Source organism: Dromiciops gliroides, chromosome 4, assembly GCF_019393635.1.
Source record: "Dromiciops gliroides isolate mDroGli1 chromosome 4, mDroGli1.pri, whole genome shotgun sequence".
Taxonomy (NCBI): Eukaryota; Metazoa; Chordata; class Mammalia; order Microbiotheria; family Microbiotheriidae; genus Dromiciops; species Dromiciops gliroides.
Window position 1 is genome coordinate 445,773,736 of NC_057864.1, and position 21,628 is coordinate 445,795,363.

At 39.9% G+C, this 21,628-nt stretch overlaps 1 protein-coding gene across 1 annotated transcript in view; it reads left to right on the forward strand.

Moving 5' to 3' along the window:
• CD101 (CD101 molecule) overlaps nucleotides 1-21,628 on the forward strand; it is a 50,042-nt gene that overhangs the window by 15,353 nt on the left and 13,061 nt on the right. Inside the window, exons 3-8 of the mRNA XM_043962958.1 lie at nucleotides 1,629-2,042; nucleotides 3,508-3,897; nucleotides 13,289-13,669; nucleotides 15,097-15,507; nucleotides 18,214-18,624; nucleotides 20,209-20,604. Coding sequence (XP_043818893.1) covers nucleotides 1,629-2,042; nucleotides 3,508-3,897; nucleotides 13,289-13,669; nucleotides 15,097-15,507; nucleotides 18,214-18,624; nucleotides 20,209-20,604 — 2,403 coding nt within the window. The remainder of the gene's footprint in view (nucleotides 1-1,628; nucleotides 2,043-3,507; nucleotides 3,898-13,288; nucleotides 13,670-15,096; nucleotides 15,508-18,213; nucleotides 18,625-20,208; nucleotides 20,605-21,628) is intronic.

A 21,628-nucleotide genomic window follows, 5' to 3' on the forward strand; every position in this document is an offset into this window, starting at 1 on the left:
TAGGAATGGGTTGCCATCTGTATCATTGTAGGGAATATACATATTGATGAAACCACATATTTATTGTCATTTTAGAGTATATATTTCATGGAAAAACGGTTCATCTTTGTCCAAATGGTTTAGCTCCCAGAACTAAAGGAGCATCCTCTCTCTAAATATAGTAAATCCTCTTTATCTATCATCTCTACCATACAGGCTTAGGTAGTTATACTTTTTTTAAGTATAAAAATTATTTAGTAATACTAAAAATTATCATCCCCTTTTTTTTCTCCAGGGGGACTTGACTTGAAACCAGGAATTCTATTAAATATTCAGGCTTGAAATGAACTTCCTGGTTAGCTTGGGGGTTGTTATTCCTAATTAGGGATTCCCTAATTGTCTTGGTTATTCCATGGAAGGCCTTGGTCTTTGGGTTTGCCCTTTTATCTCAAGCTAAGTAAAGATGTAATAGAAGATACTGTGATTTTTTTTTTTCATTTTTTGTTGCCAAGACTCCATCCATGCATTTTATGTTAGCTAAGAATCATAGGTCACAGATTGTACGGCTAGAAGGAGACTTTAGAGAGTTTCTCATCTAACTCCTTCATTTGACAAATGAAGAAATTGAAACCCTTCAAGGCTCGTGCTTCACCAGAGTTGCACAATAAGCTATTGAGAGTTTGGGCCTTGAATCCAGGTTTCCTGGCTCCTAGTCCAATATTTCTTCCACTGCACCATTTAAGTACTACCTGAGGCTGATTAACCAACTTGCTTTGAACAATGTGCTTATGAAGCCAGAGCCCTCTTATACAACGGTTCTAGATCACTGGCCCAGCCCATTCTTTTGCAAATATGTGCTGTTGGTCATGGTGGAGATGGGGAAAGAGAACATGGGTAATTGAGTAGAGAGCTGTCATGTGATGGGTAAGTATAATCACTTTCATAGAATAATAATAATATCAGATTTATGTAATGCCTTCCTGACAAAAACTCTTTGAGGTAGTCCTTGATATTCTTAAATGAGGTATTTACTTACCAATTCTTGCTGGTAAACTCAAAGTAAGACTAGCATCACAGAAAGATTTAGAACTGGATTTAGAACAAGGGTACCTGGGGTCAAATCACGGCTCTGCTAACTACAGTGTGTAGGAGTAGACTGGTAAGTGTTTAACAATGGATTCTCCAGAAAAGCATAGCCCGCTTTTAAGTTTGATTGGCACTACTATCATTTTCTCCACTACTTTTCTTAAGTCTAGACAATCTAGAAAATAATAAATTAGACCTTAATTTGTAGCATTTGCTGATTTCCAGGATATAAATCTATACGCTGAAAATTTAACACGTGACTCTCATGAACACATCCCTGAGGCTGTGAGACCTTGGGAAAGTCTGTTTTCTCATCTATAAAATGTTCATTTGAACTGATGATCTCTAAATTCTAAATCTGATGACTCCATGATAGTAGGAATATAACTTCAAATTTACAAATGAGTAATTGAGATGTTTAGAGCTGAACTGACTTTCCCAGCTCCGAAGTGTCAGAACTAGGATTTGAACCCAGATCCCTTGAATCCAAGTCTTGTGTTCTTTTCATTCAATCTTGTTATATAAAACTGCACGATAGATATCACTATTTCTGTTGTGTTCAGTGATTCCAGACACTCTCTCTGTGATCATGAAGCCTCAGACTCTCAACAAAGAGGAAGGAGAGTCATTGGTACTTACCTGTGAGGTCTCCACAGCCACAACTCAACACACCCATCTCTCTGTATCATGGTACCGGCTTCAGGGAAAAGAAAACCAACCCACTGAGATCATTTCCCTGTCCAAAGATTTTATCCTGATCCCTGGATCCTCTTACACAGAGAGGTTTTCAGCAGGGGATGTGATACTAGACAAAATCGGCAATACAGTCTTCAGGTTGTCCATAGGGAAACTGCAGCCTGTGGATCAGGGCCAGCTGTTCTGTAAAGCTTATGAATGGATTGAGGACCCTGACAAGACATGGACGCTTATCGCTTGGAAACAGACAGACAATGCTACGTTGATAGTCCGACCTGAAGGTAAGACTCTTCTTAGGTTATTAATTATTTCCATGCTTGTGTATATTTAGAGGTGTCTATATTTTAATTTGGAGGAAAAGGAAATCCATTTGGGGACTCAGTTTTACCTCAGTTCCAAAATACGTTTTCTAGAACGTTTGAGTAAATTAGCATTTGGCCATGTGGGAATTATAAGTATTAAGAGTGCAGTGTTCCATTTTAATTCTTTCCACATAAGATTGTATATGGGATGTCATCTAGCACCGCACCTGGCTTAATACATACTCATTGATTTATTGATTGATCAAGTAACAAATGACAGTCTATAGGTCATTTGTTAGGATGAGTCCCCTTCCTTGATTGTTATATCTCAATTGTATCTTTAAACAACTGAAATTTATCACATCAAATTTCATCTTTGTGCTGTTTTCCCCCGCTCCAACACAGCTTTGTGTCACTCTTGGATGGATCCTCACTTTTATGAGGTCAGCAATGTGATCAGGGCAGAGAGTCACTTGACACTAATCCCAGTCAAACAGAAGATTATATAGACATTCTGTCTAGGAAAAAAATCTTGGGCTTGATGAAAAAAGATTTCCTACAAATACAAAGGGGATTTCTATGTTCTCTCTTAGTAACTTCCTATTCCATTGCAGAATACAGAACAGTAACTTGCAATTCCAAGGGCCCAGGGTGAACAACAAGAAAGACCTCAAATCAGCTTTTTAAGACAAATTCAGTTTCAGGGGAAGATCTCAAGGAAGGAATTCAGACTGTAGGACTGAATGCCTTGTGTAGGGAGACAACAACATGAGGCTCTTGTTGAGAAGGCTATAGCTAGCGGGGAGAACAGGGAAGGTTCCAGTAGAGAGTAAATTATTGGGGGTCATGGGATGGAACAAAGCATATCTGTAGTAGTTTCTTATTTTAAATTTTTTTTAAGTGAGGCAATTGGGGTTAAGTGACTTGCCCAGGGTCATACAGCTAGTAAGTGTTAAGTGTCTAAGGCTAGATTTGAACTCAGGTACTCCTGAATCCAGGGCCGGTGCTCTATCCACTGTGCCACCTAGCTGCCCCTGTAGTTTCTTATTTTAGCTATTTTATCTTGCTAACAAGGTGCAAAATGAGCTTAATTATTTTTTTGAACACAATGGCTTTGAGGACCCTCTAAATTTTGCCACCCTTGGGAAAAGCCCTGAACAGCCTACCTTAGTTATGACTATAGTTGGAAATGGTTTCAAGAGGTTAAAAACTACTGTAATGGGGCAGTTCGGTGGCGCAGTGGATAGAGCACCAGCCCTGGAGTCAGGAGTACCTGAGTTCAAATCCGGCCTCAGACACTTAACACTTACTAGCTATGTGACCCTGGGCAAGTCACTTAACCCCAATTGCCTCACTAAAAAAAAATTACTGTAATGTTACTGAAAGGAAGAAAGGAGAAAGGAAGTGAATCTTGCAAATCAGTGTCTCACTTTTGTTTTCCCAGTGAGAGATTTTCAAGTTAACATTTCTGTGGAAAGTTCCTTTGCCCTAGGGCAACCTTTGCGACTGATCTGCTCAGTACCATCAGAGAGTAGACTGAACCAAAGATTGCAGGTGGTCTGGTACCTGAATACTACCATCATTGGCAATATTGATCCCAGTGGTGTCCTGGGCTTAAAAAAAGACTATGAAGAAAGAGCCAACCTTGGACAGCTCCAGATGTCAAAGATCAGTCCCAAGACCTTCACCTTCATCATCTTCTCCATGGGTCCTCAGGATGAAGGTGTATACAAGTGTGAGGTGGCACAGGTGGTGAGCATTCACAAGGACTCTCAAGGGTCCCTTCAGAGAAAGCGGTTTGCAGACATCAGTATACGTCTCAGAAAACCAACAGGTAAGTAAGGATGGGGCTATCCTTGGAAAACATGCCAGAACAAGGATCTTACTCTTTTAAAGTTTCCTCTTTAGTGAGTCCAGGTGTGCCTTCATTTGCATAAGGGATGCATTCTGAGAAACGGTATGAATCACGTCTATTTTGAAATATATCAAGGAAAGTTCTTTGTTTTGGTTTTTGGTTTTGGGGCAGGGTTAAGTGACTTGCCCAGGGTCACACAGCTAGTAAGTGTCAAGTGTCTGGGGCTGGATTTGAACTCAGATCCTCCTGAATCCAGGGCCGGTGCTCTATCCACTGCACCATCTAGATGTCCCAAGGAAAGTCTTATTGGAAGAAGGAACACTGTGGTGGATCCCAATAGAAAGTGATTCTTATCAATATGTGATTTCACTGGTGTGAGAATTCCTTCCACCAATTCAGTATCAATCCATTTATGGCTTAGTAGATGAGTCTCAGGAGAGTTACCTGGAATTTGAAGAGAATAAATGACTTGCCAGGAGATAAACAACTAAACATCAGAGGCCAGATTTAAACTAAGGTCTTCCTGATCTCCAAGTGGCTCACTTTGCCTTTCATTTATTATTATTTAGGCAAATACTTCTCCCCCAAATAGCTTGATAGAAAGAGAAAGTATAGGCAACTAGGTGACCCAGGCTTGGAACCAGGAAGACTCATCTTCCTGAGTTCAAATACAGCCTCAGATACTTACTAGCTGTGTGACCCTGACCAAGTCACTTAACCTTGTTTTCCTCAGTTTGCTCATCTGTAAAATGAGCTGAAGAAGGAAATGGCAAACTGCTCTGATAGCTTTGCCAAGAAAACCCCCAAATGAGGCCATGACAAGTCAGACACGACTGAAACAATTCCACAAAGAGAAAGTGTGGTGGATTGGAAATCAGAGTAATTCAAGGTCTGGTTTCATTTCTGCCACTAACTAGCTTTCTGTCTTTGAATAAACTACCTATACTATCTGGGCCTCAGTTTCTTCACCTGTAAAATGAAGGATTTTGATGAGATGATCTCTAAGGTGCCTTTTAGCTCTAGATTTCTCTGATCCTCTTCTAACTATTTTTATAATGTCTGGTTTTTCATACTTAAAAAAGGAAACACACAAAAAACATTTTGACCCTCTTGCCTGGAGAGTGGGGTCTAGGAAGAGTGGACAGGAAGTAAGGGAAATAGAATTATTATACAGGTGGGTAAATGGGAAGACCTTAGGATCACAGCTGAAGAGTAGGAGGGGACCTCTGAGGCTACCCAGTCCAGGGAAGTCAAGTGACTTTTGTTTTGTTTTGTTTTGTTTTGTTTTTTGCAGGGCAAAGAGGGTTAAGTGACTTGCCCAGGATCACACAGCTAGTGTCAAGTTGTCTGAGGCTAGATTTGAACTCAGGTCCTCCTGAATCCAGGGCCAGTGCTTTATCCACTGCGCCACCTAGCTGCCCCCCAAGTGACTTTTTAAGTGGCAGAGTCAGAATTTGAACCCAGGCCCTAGGATTCCAGAACCAGCACTCTTTTCACTGTACCATGCTCCAGCATTTTGTTCTTCCTTTTGGAAAATAACGTGCCAGTCTTTACAATCCCTGATGGAGTTGGCCTCTTCTAAATGCTTTTGGTTTGCCTTTCCCTTCCATCTTTCATCTGTACGGGGGGAACAGTAGCCTTCTTTCTACATTCCAAACATGACTCAACTGTATAAAATAAAGAGACAAATGAGATGTTTAAATTCTGTTTATTGCAGTATGTGCTTATAGGGTGGTTGTTCCAGCATGGTCTGTGCTTCTCTGTCCTTGTAATGAAAGCTGAAATTTATGTATCGTTTTCAGGTTTACAAGGCATTTTTTCTTAAATGCCTACTCAAGAGGCAGCAGGAGGTATTAGATAAAGAGCTCGCCTGAGAGTTAACACTTGGGTTCAAGCCCAACCTCTGAAACATTTGGGGAGCGGGGAGGCACAGAGGATAGAGTCCTAGACCTGGAGTTAGGAAGTTATTGTTGTTCAATTGTGTATGACTCTTCATGACGCAGTGTACCACAGCATGCTAATACTGTCCATGGGGTTTTCTTGGCCAAGTTGTATTTTGGTTTGGAAATGGTTTGCCATTTCCTTCTCTAGTGCATTAAGGTAAACAGAGGTTAAGTTACTTCCCCAGGTTCACACAACTAAGTGTCTGAGGTCAGATTTGAACTCATGAGGATGAGTCTTCCTAACTCCAGTCGCAGGGCTCTATCCACTGAGCCACCTAGCTGCCTTAGGAAGACCTGGGTTCAAATCCAGTCTCAGACACATATGAGCTGTTTGACCCTGGGAAAGTGACTTAACCTCTCTCAGCCTCAGGTTCCTCATCTGTGAAAAGGGGTTCATAATAGCACTTACCTCCCAGAGTTGTTATAAGGATCAAATAAGATAATATTTATAAAGCATTTAGTAAAGTATGTGACGCATGTTGTTATTCAGTCATTTTTCAATCTGCCCAACTCTTTGTGACCCCATTTGGTGTTTTCTTAGCAAAGATACTGGAGTGTTTTGCCATTTCCTTCTCCAGCTCATTTAACAGATGAGGAAACTGAGGCAAAAAGGGTTAAGTGACTTGCCCAGGATCACACAGCTAGTAAGTGTCTGAGGTCAGATTTGAACTCGAGTCTTCCTGACTCTAGGCCCTGTACTCTATCCACTGTGCTACCTAGGTGCCCACATGACAAATAGTAGGTGCTTAATAAATGATTATTCCCTTTCATTCCCTCTGTACAGCTGTGGACAAATTATTTACCACTGATGATTCTCTAATCATACAAATTATACAATACTGTGGTTGTCGATCTGTATCAGGAGAGTTTTCCTAATCTGATGATACCATCACCCAAAGACCCTCCCTCCAACTCTGCCCAAATGTGTTTATACATAAGCATGTTATAAAATCTCAGACTCTCCAGGAATTCATGTTTTGCTTTCCCTGTTTACAAACATTAGCCCAAGTTTAATCTTTAGAAAACAGAAATATATACACATGTGCACCCTGCACATGTTTGTTTGGGAAGATGGCGATTGAGAGCTCCGTGTAAGGGGATGGCTGAAAAGACTCTGAAGGTCAACTCATCCTAACAAGTAAGAAGGAAGTTGACGTTACGGGGAGCTCTCTTTTCAGCTGTTCATTAATCAGACAGCCCTGAGCTCCTCTGAGAGACACTGGGCTTGGAGTCAGCAGATCCAAGTGTGAATGCCGGCTCTCTCTCCCCTTTAGTCCGTGGAAACTTGGACCTGATTGTTTTCTCTCTGAGCCTCTGTTATTGTACTGGTAAAACAAGGCTTAAAAACTACACCTCACTGAGAGGTTGAAAGGATCAGATGAGAGAATGGATGTCAAGGGATCTTTCCACCCTTGGGCACTCTGGAAATGTCAACACTCTCCAGGCTCAGAGGAGCAAGGACTGCATTTGGACCATCACCTTCTGAGCACTTTCTACAGTAAACAGAATTAAATGGATTATTTGTTTCTTTATTTCATGCAATTGAGTCATGATTGGGATGAAGGAAGATGACTACTTTTCCCTAGCTAAAAAGGATTTGGAAGAGACAGACATAATCTAGGATTGTAAATGTTGGTACATCATTCTGCAAAATATTAGAGGCATTGTAACATAGGGGAAAGAGCCTTGGGTTCTAGAGTCATGGGACCTGTGTTTGAATCTTACCACTTAAATCTCTGTCATTTATTGTGGGATCTTGTTAAAGTCACTTGATTTCCTTGGACCTCATCTTCCTCATCTGTAAAATGAGGGAATTGGGCTAGATTACCCCTAAGCTCCCTTCCATCTCTGTTTTTCTTTTTTCTTTTCTTTTCTTTTCTTTTCTCTTCTCTTCTTTTCTTTTCTCTTTCTTCCTTCCTTTCTTTCCCTTCCTTCCTTCCTTCCTTCCTTCCTTCCTTCCTTCCTTCCTTCCTTCCTTTCTTTCTTTCTTTCTTTCTTTCTTTCTTTCTTTCTTTCTTTCTTTCTTTCTTTCTTTCTTTCTTTCTTTCTTTCTTTCTTCCTTCCTTCCTTCCTTCCTTCCTTCCTTCCTTCCTTCCTTCCTTCCTTCCTTCCTTCCTTCCTTCCTTCCTTCCTTCCTTCCTTCCTTCCTTCCTTCCTTCCTTCTTTCTTTCTTTCTTTCTTTCTTTCTTTCTTTCTTTCTTTCTTTCTTTCTTTCTTCCTTCCTTCCTTCCTTCCTTCCTTTCTTCCTTCCTTCCTTTCTTTCTTCCTTTCTTCCTTTCTTCCTTTCTTCCTTTCTTCCTTTCTTCCTTCCTTCCTTCCTTCCTTCCTTCCTTCTTTCCTTCCTTCCTTCCTTCCTTCCTTCCTTCCTTCCTTCCTTCCTTCCTTCCTTCCTTCCTTCCTTCCTTCCTTCCTTCCTTCCTTCCTTCCTTCCTTCCTTCCTTCCTTCCTTTCCTCCTTTCTTCCTTTCTTCCTTTCTTCCTTTCTTCCTTTCTTCCTTTCTTCCTTCCTTCCTTTCTTCCTTTCTTCCTTTCTTTTTTTTTTTGCGGGGCAGTGAGGGTTAAGTGACTTGCCCAGGGTCACACAGCTGGTAAGTGTCTGAGGCCACATTTGAAGGCAGGAAGGTGAGTCTTACTGACTCCAACCCCAGCACTCTATGCACTATGGCGCCACCTAGTTGCCACATGATGAATGACAGCTAATGAAGTGAGATTTGAAGTTGATCAATGGTCCTTCCCATAAAAGTGCAAACAATAAAAACAGAATCAATATTAAAAATGACATTTAAATTTGGACTTTGGGGGCAGCTGGGTGGCGCAGTGGATGGAGCATGGGCCCTGGATTCAGGAGTACCTGAGTTCAGGTCTGGCCTCAGACACTTGACAACTGGCTGTGTGGCCCTGGGCAGGTCACTTAACCCCCATAGCCCTATAAAAAAAAAAAAAATTGGAATTCACAACAATTCCATGTAATGAGTGTTATTGGTATTATTATCCCTAAGTTAATGATGAGGAAGGGGCAGCTGGGTGGTACAGTAGTGCATAGAATACCAAGTCTGGGGGTCAGAAAGACTTCTCTCCCTGAGTTCAAATCCAGCCTTAGATATTCACTAGCTGTGTGATCCTGGGGGCAAGTCACTTCACCCTATTTGCCTCAGTTTCCTCATCTGAAAAATGAGCTGGAGAAGGAAATGGCAAACTATGCCAGTATCTTTGCCAAGAAAACCCCAAACGGGGTCATGAGGAATTGGGCACGACTGAAACAACAGAACAACAAAATGAGGAGAAAACTATTGCTGAGGGTAGTTAAGTGGCTTAGGTTCTTATGGCTACCAAATGTTAGAGGCTAAATTCAAACCCAATCTCAAAGTCCCCTATTATATCTCCTAGGTCATGCTGCCTTTGCAAATAAAGGGAATAAAATATTTATCTCAACTGTGGATGGAGGTTACATTTGTGTTTATCGAACAAACAAAAGAAATGATGAAGAACGTGGTAGATAGATTAGATTACATAAAAATAAACATTCAGTACAAATACTAACCTAGAGTTCTTTCAGAATGCTTTCCTCACAATAATCTTGTGGGAGGTAGATAGTACAAGTATTAGCATACCCACAAAGCATCCAACTGAAGCTCAGAGAAGTTAAATAATTTGCCTAGGATCATGAAGCCAATAAAAGTTGGAGTCTAGAATTGATTTAACAAGCACTTATTAAGTGTTTACTATTTACCAAACACAAAGCTAGTCCCTGGTAATACAAACATAAAAGTGAGGTAGTATCTACCCTCAAGGATCTTCCATTCTAATGAAGAGTACAATACAGAGGCCAGGAGAGAGAGTACTGTCATAGGGATTGTTAGGGTTGTCACAGAGCAGTAGATTGCTGTGGCCTTTTCTATAGCAATGATCATAATGAACTCATTACAGAATAATGTCATTTCATCAGAGGAGCAGCTAGGTGGCACAATGGATAGAGCACTGGTCCTGGAGTTGGAAGAACCTGAATTTAAATCTTACCTCAGATACTTACTAGCTGTGACCTTGGGCAAGTCACTCAACCTCAATTGCCTTAAACATCTGGGGCCATCTCCAGTCATCCTGATGTATATCTTGCCACTAGACCCAAATGGCTCAGGAGGAGAGAGTAAGGTTGGTGAATTTGCACAACTCTCCCTCACTTAAATCCAATTCACTGCAAGTCATGACATGGTCATGGTGCTCTTTGAGAATGAAGGACAAACAACAACAACAATACAGAGTAAGAGGTAGATTATGTAAGTGAAGATGGGTGGGGATGAGGGTTCCTATACAGAGGCAAGTCAGATGTCAAGATGCTGAGTAGAACGTACTATCCTGGTGGAAGGCCAGATGAAATGAATGGTATCCAGGTGTGCTGACTCCAGGTCCTGTGCTCTTGACAGGTACCATATGGTGTCTCTGTGCAGCCCATACTGTTTATAAAAATACTAGTCTATAAACATTCATAAATAAAAACTACTGTCAATACAGATGCATATTACATAGAAACATATGGATAGAGATTCAATCTCTAATTTCATTGCCATAGGCAAAAAAAAAAAATTCTTTATCCCCAGGTGAAGAAAGGTGCTCCTTCTTCCAATGCAGGTGGCCACCTTCCCTGTAACTCATAGTAGTCGAGACTTGACTAGGGTCATTCAACCAGAATGTATAATAGACAAGGCTGGAACTGAGGTCCTACTGGCTTCAAAGCCAATCCTTTCCATTTTGACATGCTGCTTCTTTCTCTGTATATAGTAAAGGCAAGTAAGTGAATAGAGTACTTGTTCCTGAAGTCATGAAGACCTGGGTTCAGATCCTGCCCTTATATACCTGCTTTCGGTATGGCCCTTGCCAAGTCACTTACCATCTCTCAGCCTCAGTCTCCTCATTTGTAAAATGGAGATAAAAGTAGCACCTGCCTCTTCGCATTGTTGTGAGGATCAAATGTGATGCTATGTGCTTTGTAAGCCTTAGGTCATTATAAAAATGTTAGTTACTATTATTATAATTATATAAAATAATAGAATGGATTGGGATAATTATTTGTACCACATATAATAGATTAAAAGTTGACATCAAAAACATAAAAAGGATGTATACAAATATTCTAGGGAAATGCCCATTCTCTAATCAATCAGTGGATATGAATAAAAAATTATAAAAGATGAAATGTGAATTAGAAATAATCAGTTGAAAAAATGTTCAAACTCCCTAATAATCAGTTATATGTAAATAAATATCAGCCTGGATTACGAAGGCCTAAAGAGGTGTAACATGATCTGGATGACAATGCTGAAGAACCACAATGTCATATCTACAAAATTGCCAAAGGGGAGGGGGAGGAGGGGAGAGAGAAGAACGGGAGTCAATGAGGAAGAGGATTCATGTATGGGGAATGGGCCGTGCAAGTGCATGGAATGGAATGTGTGAGAAGCAGTAAGAAAGAAAGTGGAGTTGGATTGTAGAATGTGTGAAGGGGAGTAAGAATTGGTAAGGTAGAGAGGATCCAGGTTATGAAGGGCTTTAAATGTCGGATGAAAGAGTAATCCTCTAAAGTTACAGGAGAAGGAAATCTCTTACTGACAAAAATCACAGATCCTTGAAAAGCCTAAAGTCCATTTTCCCATTTTCTTTCTTTCCTTTTTATTTAATTCACATTAATTTTCCTTGTGCATATATGTTTGATTCTTTCATGACCAAATCCATCTCTTTTCTTAGGTAATTTCTCCCACTTGTTTTAATAGAATTTCCCTTCCTTTCCACAAACAACACAGGTGAGGAATTTTTTCTTCTGTTGAGTTGAAATGTGGGTCCCTGTTACTTCCACTCCTGTTGTTCCTATTTCTGTATTCTGGGATCAAAGAATAGATGCAGTCCCTCTTCCATGTGGTATTTCACATACTGAAGGCAGCTGTCATACACCACCTTGAATCTTCTATTCTCTAGACTAAGCATCCATGATTCCTTTAACTGATGCTCATATGGCAAGGTTCCAAGCCCCCTCACCATAGTGGTCTTCCTTTTCTGACTGTGAGCCAGCTTGTCAATGTTGATGTCTCTTCTAAAAGCTGGCTTCCAGAAATGAAAATCAAGATGTGGCTTAATTAGGTCAAAACAAAAAAGGATCATTACCTCTGTCACTCTAGATGCTACATTTCCTCTCAGGCAGCCTAAGATGATCACATGATCGCTTGTGGTTGCCACATTACCTGGTCGATGCATACTGAGCCTGTGGTCCACTAAAAACACCCATGTCTTTTTCACCTAAATTTCTCTCCAACCCCATTTCCTCCATCTTGTACTTGAACAGTTGAGTTCTTTTAACCCTAATCCTAGAGTTTACATTTATCCCTATTAAGTTTAACTTTGTTAACCTCTGTCCGTTATTCTAACCTGTTGATACCTTTTGTGACTCCGATTCTGTCATTCAATGTATTTGCTCTTGCTCCCAGTTTTGCACCATCTACAAATTTGGTAAACCTATCATCTATGCCTTTATCCAAGTCACTAGTCTATGTGACTCTGAGAAGCCATAATATCAGGATGTACATGTTCCCTCTATTGTTGTTCATTTCAGTTGTGTCTGACTCTTTGTGGCCCCATTAGGAGTTTTCTTGGCAAAGATATTGGAGCAGTTTGTCAGTTCCTTCTCCAGCTCAATTTTACAGATGAGGAAACTGAGGCAAACAGGGTGAAGTGACTTGTCCAGGGTCACACAGCTAGTAAGTGTCTGAGGCCACATTTGAACTCAGGAAGAGGAGTCTTCCTGATTCTAGGCCCAGTATTCTATCCACTGTACCATCTAGCTATCCTCACTTACTCTATACAAGAACACAAATATAGGCAGGGGGCAGCTAGATGGTGCAGTGGATAGAGCACCGGCCCTGGAGTCAGGAGTACCTGAGTTCAAATCCAGCCTCAGACACTTAACACTTACTAGCTGTGTGACCCTGGGCAAGTCACTTAACCCCAACTGCCTCACTAAAAAACCAACAACAACCAAAAAAAACCCAAATATAGGCAGGAAGGGACAAATAAAAACAATGGAACAAGTAAGAAGGGAGGGAGAGAAAGCTATAATTAATTCAGATTGATTGCCCAAGTTGCTAATTAGATAATTGGTGGTAATCCAAACTCATACTTTAGCTCCTAGGATATTAACTCCCTCCAGTCTGGGTCAACTTACTGTCCTATTTGTAGCATTCTTCCTATGGGAATAACTGTCCCTTAATAATATTGTTTCTCTTAACATCATGTTTTTGTGAAATCAATTAATGACAATAGTCAGGACAATAAATTCAAAATATTAGAATCTAAATTAAGGAGGATTTCACCAGCTATAGAATGATGGAAGTTTTTATTTGCTTAATGAAATAGCAAAGTGATTCTTACAAATAAAATCCACAGCAAAAAATATGGAACTATCTACGGAGAATGGAAAGAGATCGATATGGGAGGGAGAGGCCCTAATTTTTCGCTGTAAGTTGAATGGAGCAGAACATCCTCTGTCTGTCAAATGGTGGCATATTCCAGTCAACCTGCAGAAACCAGAGCTCCTAGGAAGCCTGGGAAAAGATGGTACTGTGCAAGTGGGTCCTTCCTACAAAGACCGAAGCAACTACGGCGGTATAAGGTTGGAGAAAGAGAATGCAGCCACATTCCGACTGGAAATCTTCAACACCTTGACGACGGATGGAGGGACATATGAATGCAAAGTGACAGAGTTTCAGAACAAGGATGGAGGTCTGAGCTGGACTCAGAAGACTTTAGTCACAGTAAACTCTCTGAGTAAGTCAATCAGATCCTTTGCTTATCTTCCATTTCACAGAATTGCAGAAAATTCGAGCTAGAGGGGACCTTAGTGATCTAAGTCCAACCCACACTGAAACAAGAATCCTCTCCTTATAATATGTTCTGTATTATTATATTATATAAGTTATATTTAACAAAATCATTCTATATAACATAATTTCTACAATACAGTATATCATATTATATCTAACATATCAAACACTTAATATACAATAATTGTATAATATATTATTTATATTATAATATCATTTAAGGAATTATTAATTATAAATCCATGACATAAAATTATATTCTGAAAATTAATTTGAAATTCATTGATATTATATTATTATATGACATATTATTAATTATATAATTATAGAATATGGTTCTCTTTGACATATTTAGATAGATATATTATAATATGTAGTTATGTGATATTACATATTATAATGTAACATTATTATCCTATTTAACATAACATGTTATTATAATAGATAATATTACTTATTATAATATATTCTGGACAAGTGCTCATCTGATTCATGCTTAAAGAACTTCAGTGAAGGGTAGCCCACTGCCTCCTTCCGCAGCCCTTTTGTATATCTCCAATTGTTAGTAAGTTTTTCCCTCACATCAAGCTTAAATTTGCCTGTTTACACCTTTCGCCCTCTGTTCCCAGTTATGTCCTCTGGGACCAAGCAAGAAGTCTAATTCCTTTCTACGGAATAGTTCCTCAGTAAGAAAATAGCACTTGAGTGATGTTATTTCCCCGAGGGAATCTGGTTTAATGGGATGGTCAAATCATTTACAGCGGAAAGGATTGAGGTGTGGGTGGAAATGTGCTCCATGTCACAAAGTGTAATCTTAGGCCACCACATCTGTAAAATTTAGTGATCCTTGAAACAGATATCAAATCATGACACTTGAGTTAAGCTTTTAAGGGTCAAAAATTGTTCCTTCCTCCTGGAATCACCACAGGACAAGTATGTTGGGAATTCACGACAGCTGAGAGCTCCCCACACTGACAGTGAGAGCTAAGGGTGAGTAGTTAGCAGAATCAACCCCATCCCCCCTCATCCCTTGGATGGAGCAGCTATTAGACTACTGGACAGCATGGAGTTGTGAATTTAGAGGGACAGATTGGAGGACTGGATCATTCTGCCCTTGAGTAAATGCCTAAGAAGCAGTCTGGAGGAAAGTCTCCATTGGCTGCATCAACTGTCAGCAGCTTTAGGAAAGAGCCAGCCTGTATAGAAAGTATAAATTTAGAGTGATTTCAGCCTGACAATATACAGCAACTCGCTGTATGGGTATGAGCACATGGGGTTGAATATGCAGCAGTGACAGCTAGGAAAGGACGAACCTGCTGTGTTTCCATCTTGTAACTGTCCTGGGAATGTGTTTCTTGTTTTTAACTGCAGATTCAGGTTTAGGCGTGACTCTGCTTAGCCGCCAACCCAAGGTCAGAATAAGCGACACCTTCACCTTGTCCTGCATCATCCATTCTAAGTACTCAGCCCTGATGGTGCCAATAACAGTAACCTGGCAGTTTCAGCCCCGGGGAGCGTTAGATTATCAGCAACTAGTCACAGTCACTTGGAATGGCACCATTCAATGGGGCCACTCCCAACAGCAGTTGAAAAAGAAAATCAAGGTGTCACAGTCTTCTTCTGGTTCTCAACTGCTTATCTATGATGCCACAGAAGAAGACACTGGAATATACCAGTGTAAAGTGGAAGCCTACCAGAGAGAGACGCAATATACCCATGGCCCAGCCAGGAGATCAGCATTGGTCATCTCTCACCCACTGGGGATAAATATTACTTTTCCAGGTAAACTTCAGTTGAAATGAATTCCTTTTCTTATTAGCAGTTGTCTTATTATGTTAAGTTGGAAAAATGAAATTATGCACTGTTCTCCGCCCCCTCCCCCCAAATGTACCATGTAGTTTGCATGCATGTCCTTTATTCTAGAAGCAAAGGAATTGTGTGGATAAGCCAAAAAGCATGTGTATTTGGCTTTAAGATACATTTTTGTGCTTATATTTAAAATTGGCTGTGTGCAATGTTCTGGGAATTCACACAACTTTAACCAAATAATAAAGCAATGATGTCAAGAACTGAATTAGGAAGAAATGGAAAATTTTTCTTCTTCCTTAACCAGCTTCCCCACCTGCATTCTTAATTGTTCTCTGCCCTATTCTAGAGAAAGATGGATCACCTCTCAGTGCAAGGCACAACACAGTCTGAGCAGAGGGACTCTCTCCCTCCCTCCCTCCCTCCCTCCCTCTTTCTCTCTCTCTCTCTCTCTCTCTCTCTCTCTCTCTCTCTCTCTCTCTCTCTCTCTCTCTCTCTCTCTCTCTCTCTCTTCCTCTGTGTTTGTGTGTCTGTCTCTGTCTCTGCTCTCTGTCTCTGTCTGTCTCTCTGTTGCTGTCTCTCTCTTTCTCTCTCTCTCTTTCACAACATAAGCCTTTCTGGTTTTTAAAATCTCACTTGGCCTGAGAACAAGTAGTGATCTACAAGGTTGGCCTGGAAGGAGTTAAGTAAGTAGAGTGTTAGCGAGAAGTTTGAAACAAGATTTGCCATGGTTTATTTATGGCAAAGCAGACAAACTTCTCAGAGATGATTGACAGCTGACTCTCACATGTAGAGTTCCTTCTAAGTAGCCCATATGCAAATGTGCAGGGGCAAAAAACCCTCATATACAACTTCCCTCGGTCTGTGCACAGTTAAAGGTAAGAGAATTTATCTTTTTTTTTTTTTTTTTTTTTTTTTTTTTAGTGAGGCAATTGGGGTTAAGTGACTTGCCCAGGGTCACACAGCTAGTAAGTGTGTGTTAAGTGTCTGAGGCCGGATTTGAACTCAGGTACTCCTGACTCCAGGGCCGGTGCTCTATCCACTGCGCCACCTAGCTGCCCCGAGAATTTATCTTAATAAACAAATTTATGAGGAACTCAGAAGCAACCTGGACAGAATGAGGTGTCTTTGCTGCGTTCAGCTGCCTTTCTTCCAGTAAACAAGAGGAAACATGGGTAAAGTGGAAGGATCCTAGGCTTGAGGTCAGGAAATATCTAAATTCAAACTTCATCTCTAATACCTACTAGTCATGTGACCACAAGCAAGTCACTCAACTGTTCAGAACCTAGGTTTTATCATATCTAATATCTAATAGAGTGTAAGCTCCTTGAGGACCAGGACTGTGTTTTGCCTCTTTTTGTATTTCCAGTGCTTAGCATAATGCCTAGCAGATCTTGTTATTGTTGTTTAGTTGTGTCTCACTCTTTGTGACCCCCACTTGGGGTTTTCTTGGCAAAGATACTATAGTGGTTTGTAATTTCCTTCTTCAGCTATTTTACAGATGATGAAATTGAGGCAGAGTTAAGTGACTTGCCCAGGGTCACACAGCTAGTAAGTGTCTGAGGCCAGATTTGAATTCAGGTCTTCCTGATTCCACTCTATCCCCTGTACCACCTAGCTGCCCTTCCTGGCACATAGTAGGTACTAATAAATATTTATTGATGGATTGATTGTTATGTAAAATTAGTATTATGGTTATGGCTATCATATTCATTGATTAAAGAATGGTTAAACATATGGTGAATACATGAATGTAATGGGATATTACAGTGCCATAAGGAATGATAAATATGAAGAATTCAGAGAATCATGAGAAGATTTACATGACTTGGGAATATTAGGTCAAATACATTTCTATGCAGAGTATAAAGCATGTTAAGTATAAAATAAAGTATATTTATACAGATTATATTTATGCAATATTTCTATACAGAGTAATATAATCAGAAACAAGAAAATAATATAAATAATGATGACAATAAGGTAAATGGAAAGAACAAAACAAGGCTGAATGCTGTATAATTATAACTGAGCTTGGCCCCAGAGAGAAGATGAAAAAATGTACTTCCCTCCCCGCCCCCTCCTTTTTCTTTTGGCAGAGCCTGAGTACTCTGGGTGTGGTATAGTGTCAGACACAATTTGTATTATTATCAGTTTAGAGCTGAGAGAGACCTACTCTAATTCCTTTATTTTACAAGTAAGGAAACTGAGGCCATAGAGGTGAAGTCACTTGCCAAGGTCACAGAGGTAGTAACAGAAGTGGTGGTGTGTGAGGGTTAGTTTTTACTAAATTGCTCTTTATTTTTTCTATATTTATGTTACAAGGAATAACTCAATGGGGAGAAAAAAGGAAAGGGTTATATTCAGAAATGGAGGTGATAAACTAAAATGGAGGTGATAAAACTAAAAGGTATCAATAAAAATTAAAACTATAGAAATGGAGTGATCAATTTTCTCTCTCTTATGGGGTTGTTGTGAAGATAATAATAGCTAGCCTTGATATAGCACTTAAAAGTTTGAAAGGTACTTTGCATATGGTCTCAGTTGATCCAAAAGATAATATGTAGAATGGTCTTTTTGATCCTTAAAGCCATCATGTGAATGTGAACTATGAGCCCAAAGTGTGTCATGAAGTGCCATCATGATAGAAAAATAACAGGAATCACTCTTCCTTTCATTTAGAGAGTCAACTGATGGTGGAATCAGTCAATCAAATTCAAGAGCTCTCCATCAACACGGAAACTGAAATCAAATGTAAAATCTTATCACAAACTAAGGGAAAGACTCAACTTAGTGTCACTTGGTACTATTACCCCCTCTCTCAAGAAGCATCCTGGCTAGAGATCCTGAGAACTGATCAAGATGACATTGTCAAATATGGTGACTATCTTCACACTCTAAAGCGGAAACAGAAATTTCACAGTGAAAAGGTTTCAAAGGACCTGTTTCAGCTTCACATTCTGAATGCCGATAACAGTGACCAGGGGACATATTATTGCACTGTGGAGGAATGGTTATGGTCCATAAATGGCTCTTGGTCTAAGCTTGGGGAAAAGAAATCTGGAAAGACAGAATTAAGACTTAAGCCTATAGGTAAATTATCCCTGGTTTCCTTAAGTCTTGCAGCTAAAATTACATTAATATCTCACATACAAAGCTCACTAACTGCCTATAATATCTAAGTCATCAGCAAATAATTATCACCCCAACTGCATTGGCATTTCTTTTCCCATCAGTGGGTTTTTTTTTTAATGGGTGGGTGTTGTCATGTGGTACCAGCATTGGTTGAAACCAATCAAGTGAGCAATTCTTTTATCTCTAGGTGAGTCACTTATTAGGTGTTCAAAAGACAAAACTCCACTGAAGAGTGGAGGTGGATTCTCAAGGGCAATACCAGTGGAGTACAGATCCTAGAGTGTCCTACCAAACAGATTAGCCATTACATGTAGTAAAGGACTATGTAGAGACATGTGCCCAGAAGGTTGGCTCTTGGGTGATCCAGCTTTTTTTTTCAGCCACTGCAACTGTAGAAGATGAATAAATGGTGTGCTTTAGTAAAGGTATTAAACATGTAGTGTCTGTGATGCCCATTTGTGCAGGGCGCCCTCATACCATTGAAATCTAGGGTATGGAAAGTATTAAAGTTTAGGCGAAAATCAAAATGGTCTCTTAAGCTACTAAATAAATAGCTCCAAATAAACATACAAATCAAGGTAATAGATCAGATGATTAATTCTACCTAGGATTATCATTTTATCATGGATTTTTCATCTGTGTGCTTGTTTATAAACTCAAAAAGAGAAGAGTATTCCTAGATAAGAATTATTCACTAAGAGATAAAAAGGCTTAGACTATGTTATGAATATTGTATATTTTGAGGCATAAGATCAGAGGCAAGAGGGAAATGCAGAATGGAGCTGGGTAGAAGGAAAAGGGATAGTTTCAGAGAAATTCACCTCTTTACTTCCTACCCTTTTTTGAGTCCTATTTATCCTACCATGTCTACCAAAAAGATATTCCTTGTCTTTGTTCCCCATTTCCACATAATCAGTTATATGGGGCCTTAAATATACCCAGGTACAATTTAGCTATTTGCTTCTGTGTTTTAGAGTAGATCATAGATTTTTGAGCTTGAGGGGATCCTGGGGATCATGTTCTGACCTCCCTCATTTTCCAGATGAAGGAAACTTAGCTGGAGAGATGATGTGACTCACCCTAAGTCATACATAAAGGGAAAAGCTGGAGTTCTAATCCAGGGTCTCTGATTCTAAATCCAAAGCCCCTTCCATTGTTCCATGCCACTATCCTAACATACGTGGAGCAAGCAGTGAGAAAAGATAGGTATACAGATTTAGGCATCATCTTCTCAGAATGGACCATCGAGGCCATGGGAATAAATGAGATGAAAAAGGTAAAGAGAGTAGGAAAATGAGAAAACATCCTTTCTGAGTTGGTAAAAGATGTTATAGATCCACTAGCCCAAGTTCCTCACTTATAATTGAGGAAACTGAGCCCCCAAGATGTTAGGATGATGCAAATAATTCCCAAAGAGGAATTTCAGTCCTCATTCAGTGATCTTAAAAATCTTAGGACTTTAAGATTTAAGATCCTAAGGACTGATCTTAAAAAAAAAATTTGTGCCTCCTTCATTTTGGTCTCATCTTCTTTGTCTCCCAGGAAGTAAGCTAAATGTCATGAAAATAAATCACACGGAGAGTACTCTTGAGCACAGAGATGTAACCATCAACTGCAGTCTGGAGAGCCCTGGCTCCTCAACATCCCTTTTCTCCGTAGTTTGGTTCTTTAAGCAAGAGCATTCTGAAGTTACAAGGCTGGTGGAAATGCACTATGATGGTGTCCTGAACTATGAGAAGGAGGAACATGGGGGAAAGCTGCATTGCTACCGCTCATCCACTGGAGATTTTGTCTTGAAACTTCGAAGTGTGGAGATGGTGAATAGTGGAATGTACTGGTGCAAGATGGAGGAATGGCAACTCTATGCAAATCCCAGCAAATGGGTGAGCCAGACAGCTGATGTGTCAGGACATACGCTGCTCAGGGTGCTCCCTTCAGGTAACAAAGGGTTAACCATCCTACCTGGATGGTTGGGGGTGCCTTTGTGAACTTGGGTAAAGGTGTTTCTGAGGGTACCAGAAGTCCAGTTTTATTATTCTTAGTAATAAGGATTAGAGGGAAAAGGGGAACTCATAAGATCACAGCTGCCTAGTGTTTGTTTCTGTGAAAGGAAGGAAATCATCATTTATTAAGCACTTACTGTATGCCAGCCACTATGCCAAGTGCTTTATAAATACTCTCTCATTTGACCCTCACAACAACTCTAGGAGGTAGATTCTATTATTATACCCATTTTATAGCTGAAGAAAATGAGATAGAGAGAGGTTACATGACTTGCTCAGGAACATACCACTAGTAAGTGGTATCTGAGGCCAGGTGTAGACTCAGGACTTCCTGACTCCACATGTAGCTCTCTATCCCTGTGACCAAGTCTAAACAATGCATCAAATGGTAAATTACTGGTTGCTTAAGGTTGGTAGGGGTGTGTGTGTGTGTGTGTGTGTGTGTGTGTGTGTGTGTTGACCCAAATTCCAGATGAAGAAAAAGCAAAAGACAGATGCAATGAGGGAGGGTGCTTTTGGGAGTCAGTGCATGGAGTAGAGCTCATGGTTGAAGCTTCACATGCTGCATAATAAAGATGGTCAAGACGTTAGGGGTCCAAGCCAGCATAAAGTCCCAAAAGATCACACTTAGTAGATTCTATGAAGGTTGTTTGTTCTGTTCCTTTAGCACTCAAAATCTTTATCTATCTATTTATGTATCTATCTTTCTGTCTATGTATTGTGTATGTATTTGTCTATCTGTATATGTATCTATGTATATATTATATGTGTGTACATATATACATATATGTATATTTTATATATGTATACATATGTATGTATAGGAGTTACACAAGTAAGTAATATTGTTGATGTTTAAAAATCTGTTATGACTAAAATCTAATGGGTGGTCGCCTTAAATTAGAAGCTTATAGCACCAGTTTTTGGGCATTAAGCATTTGTTAAAGTATATGAGAAGT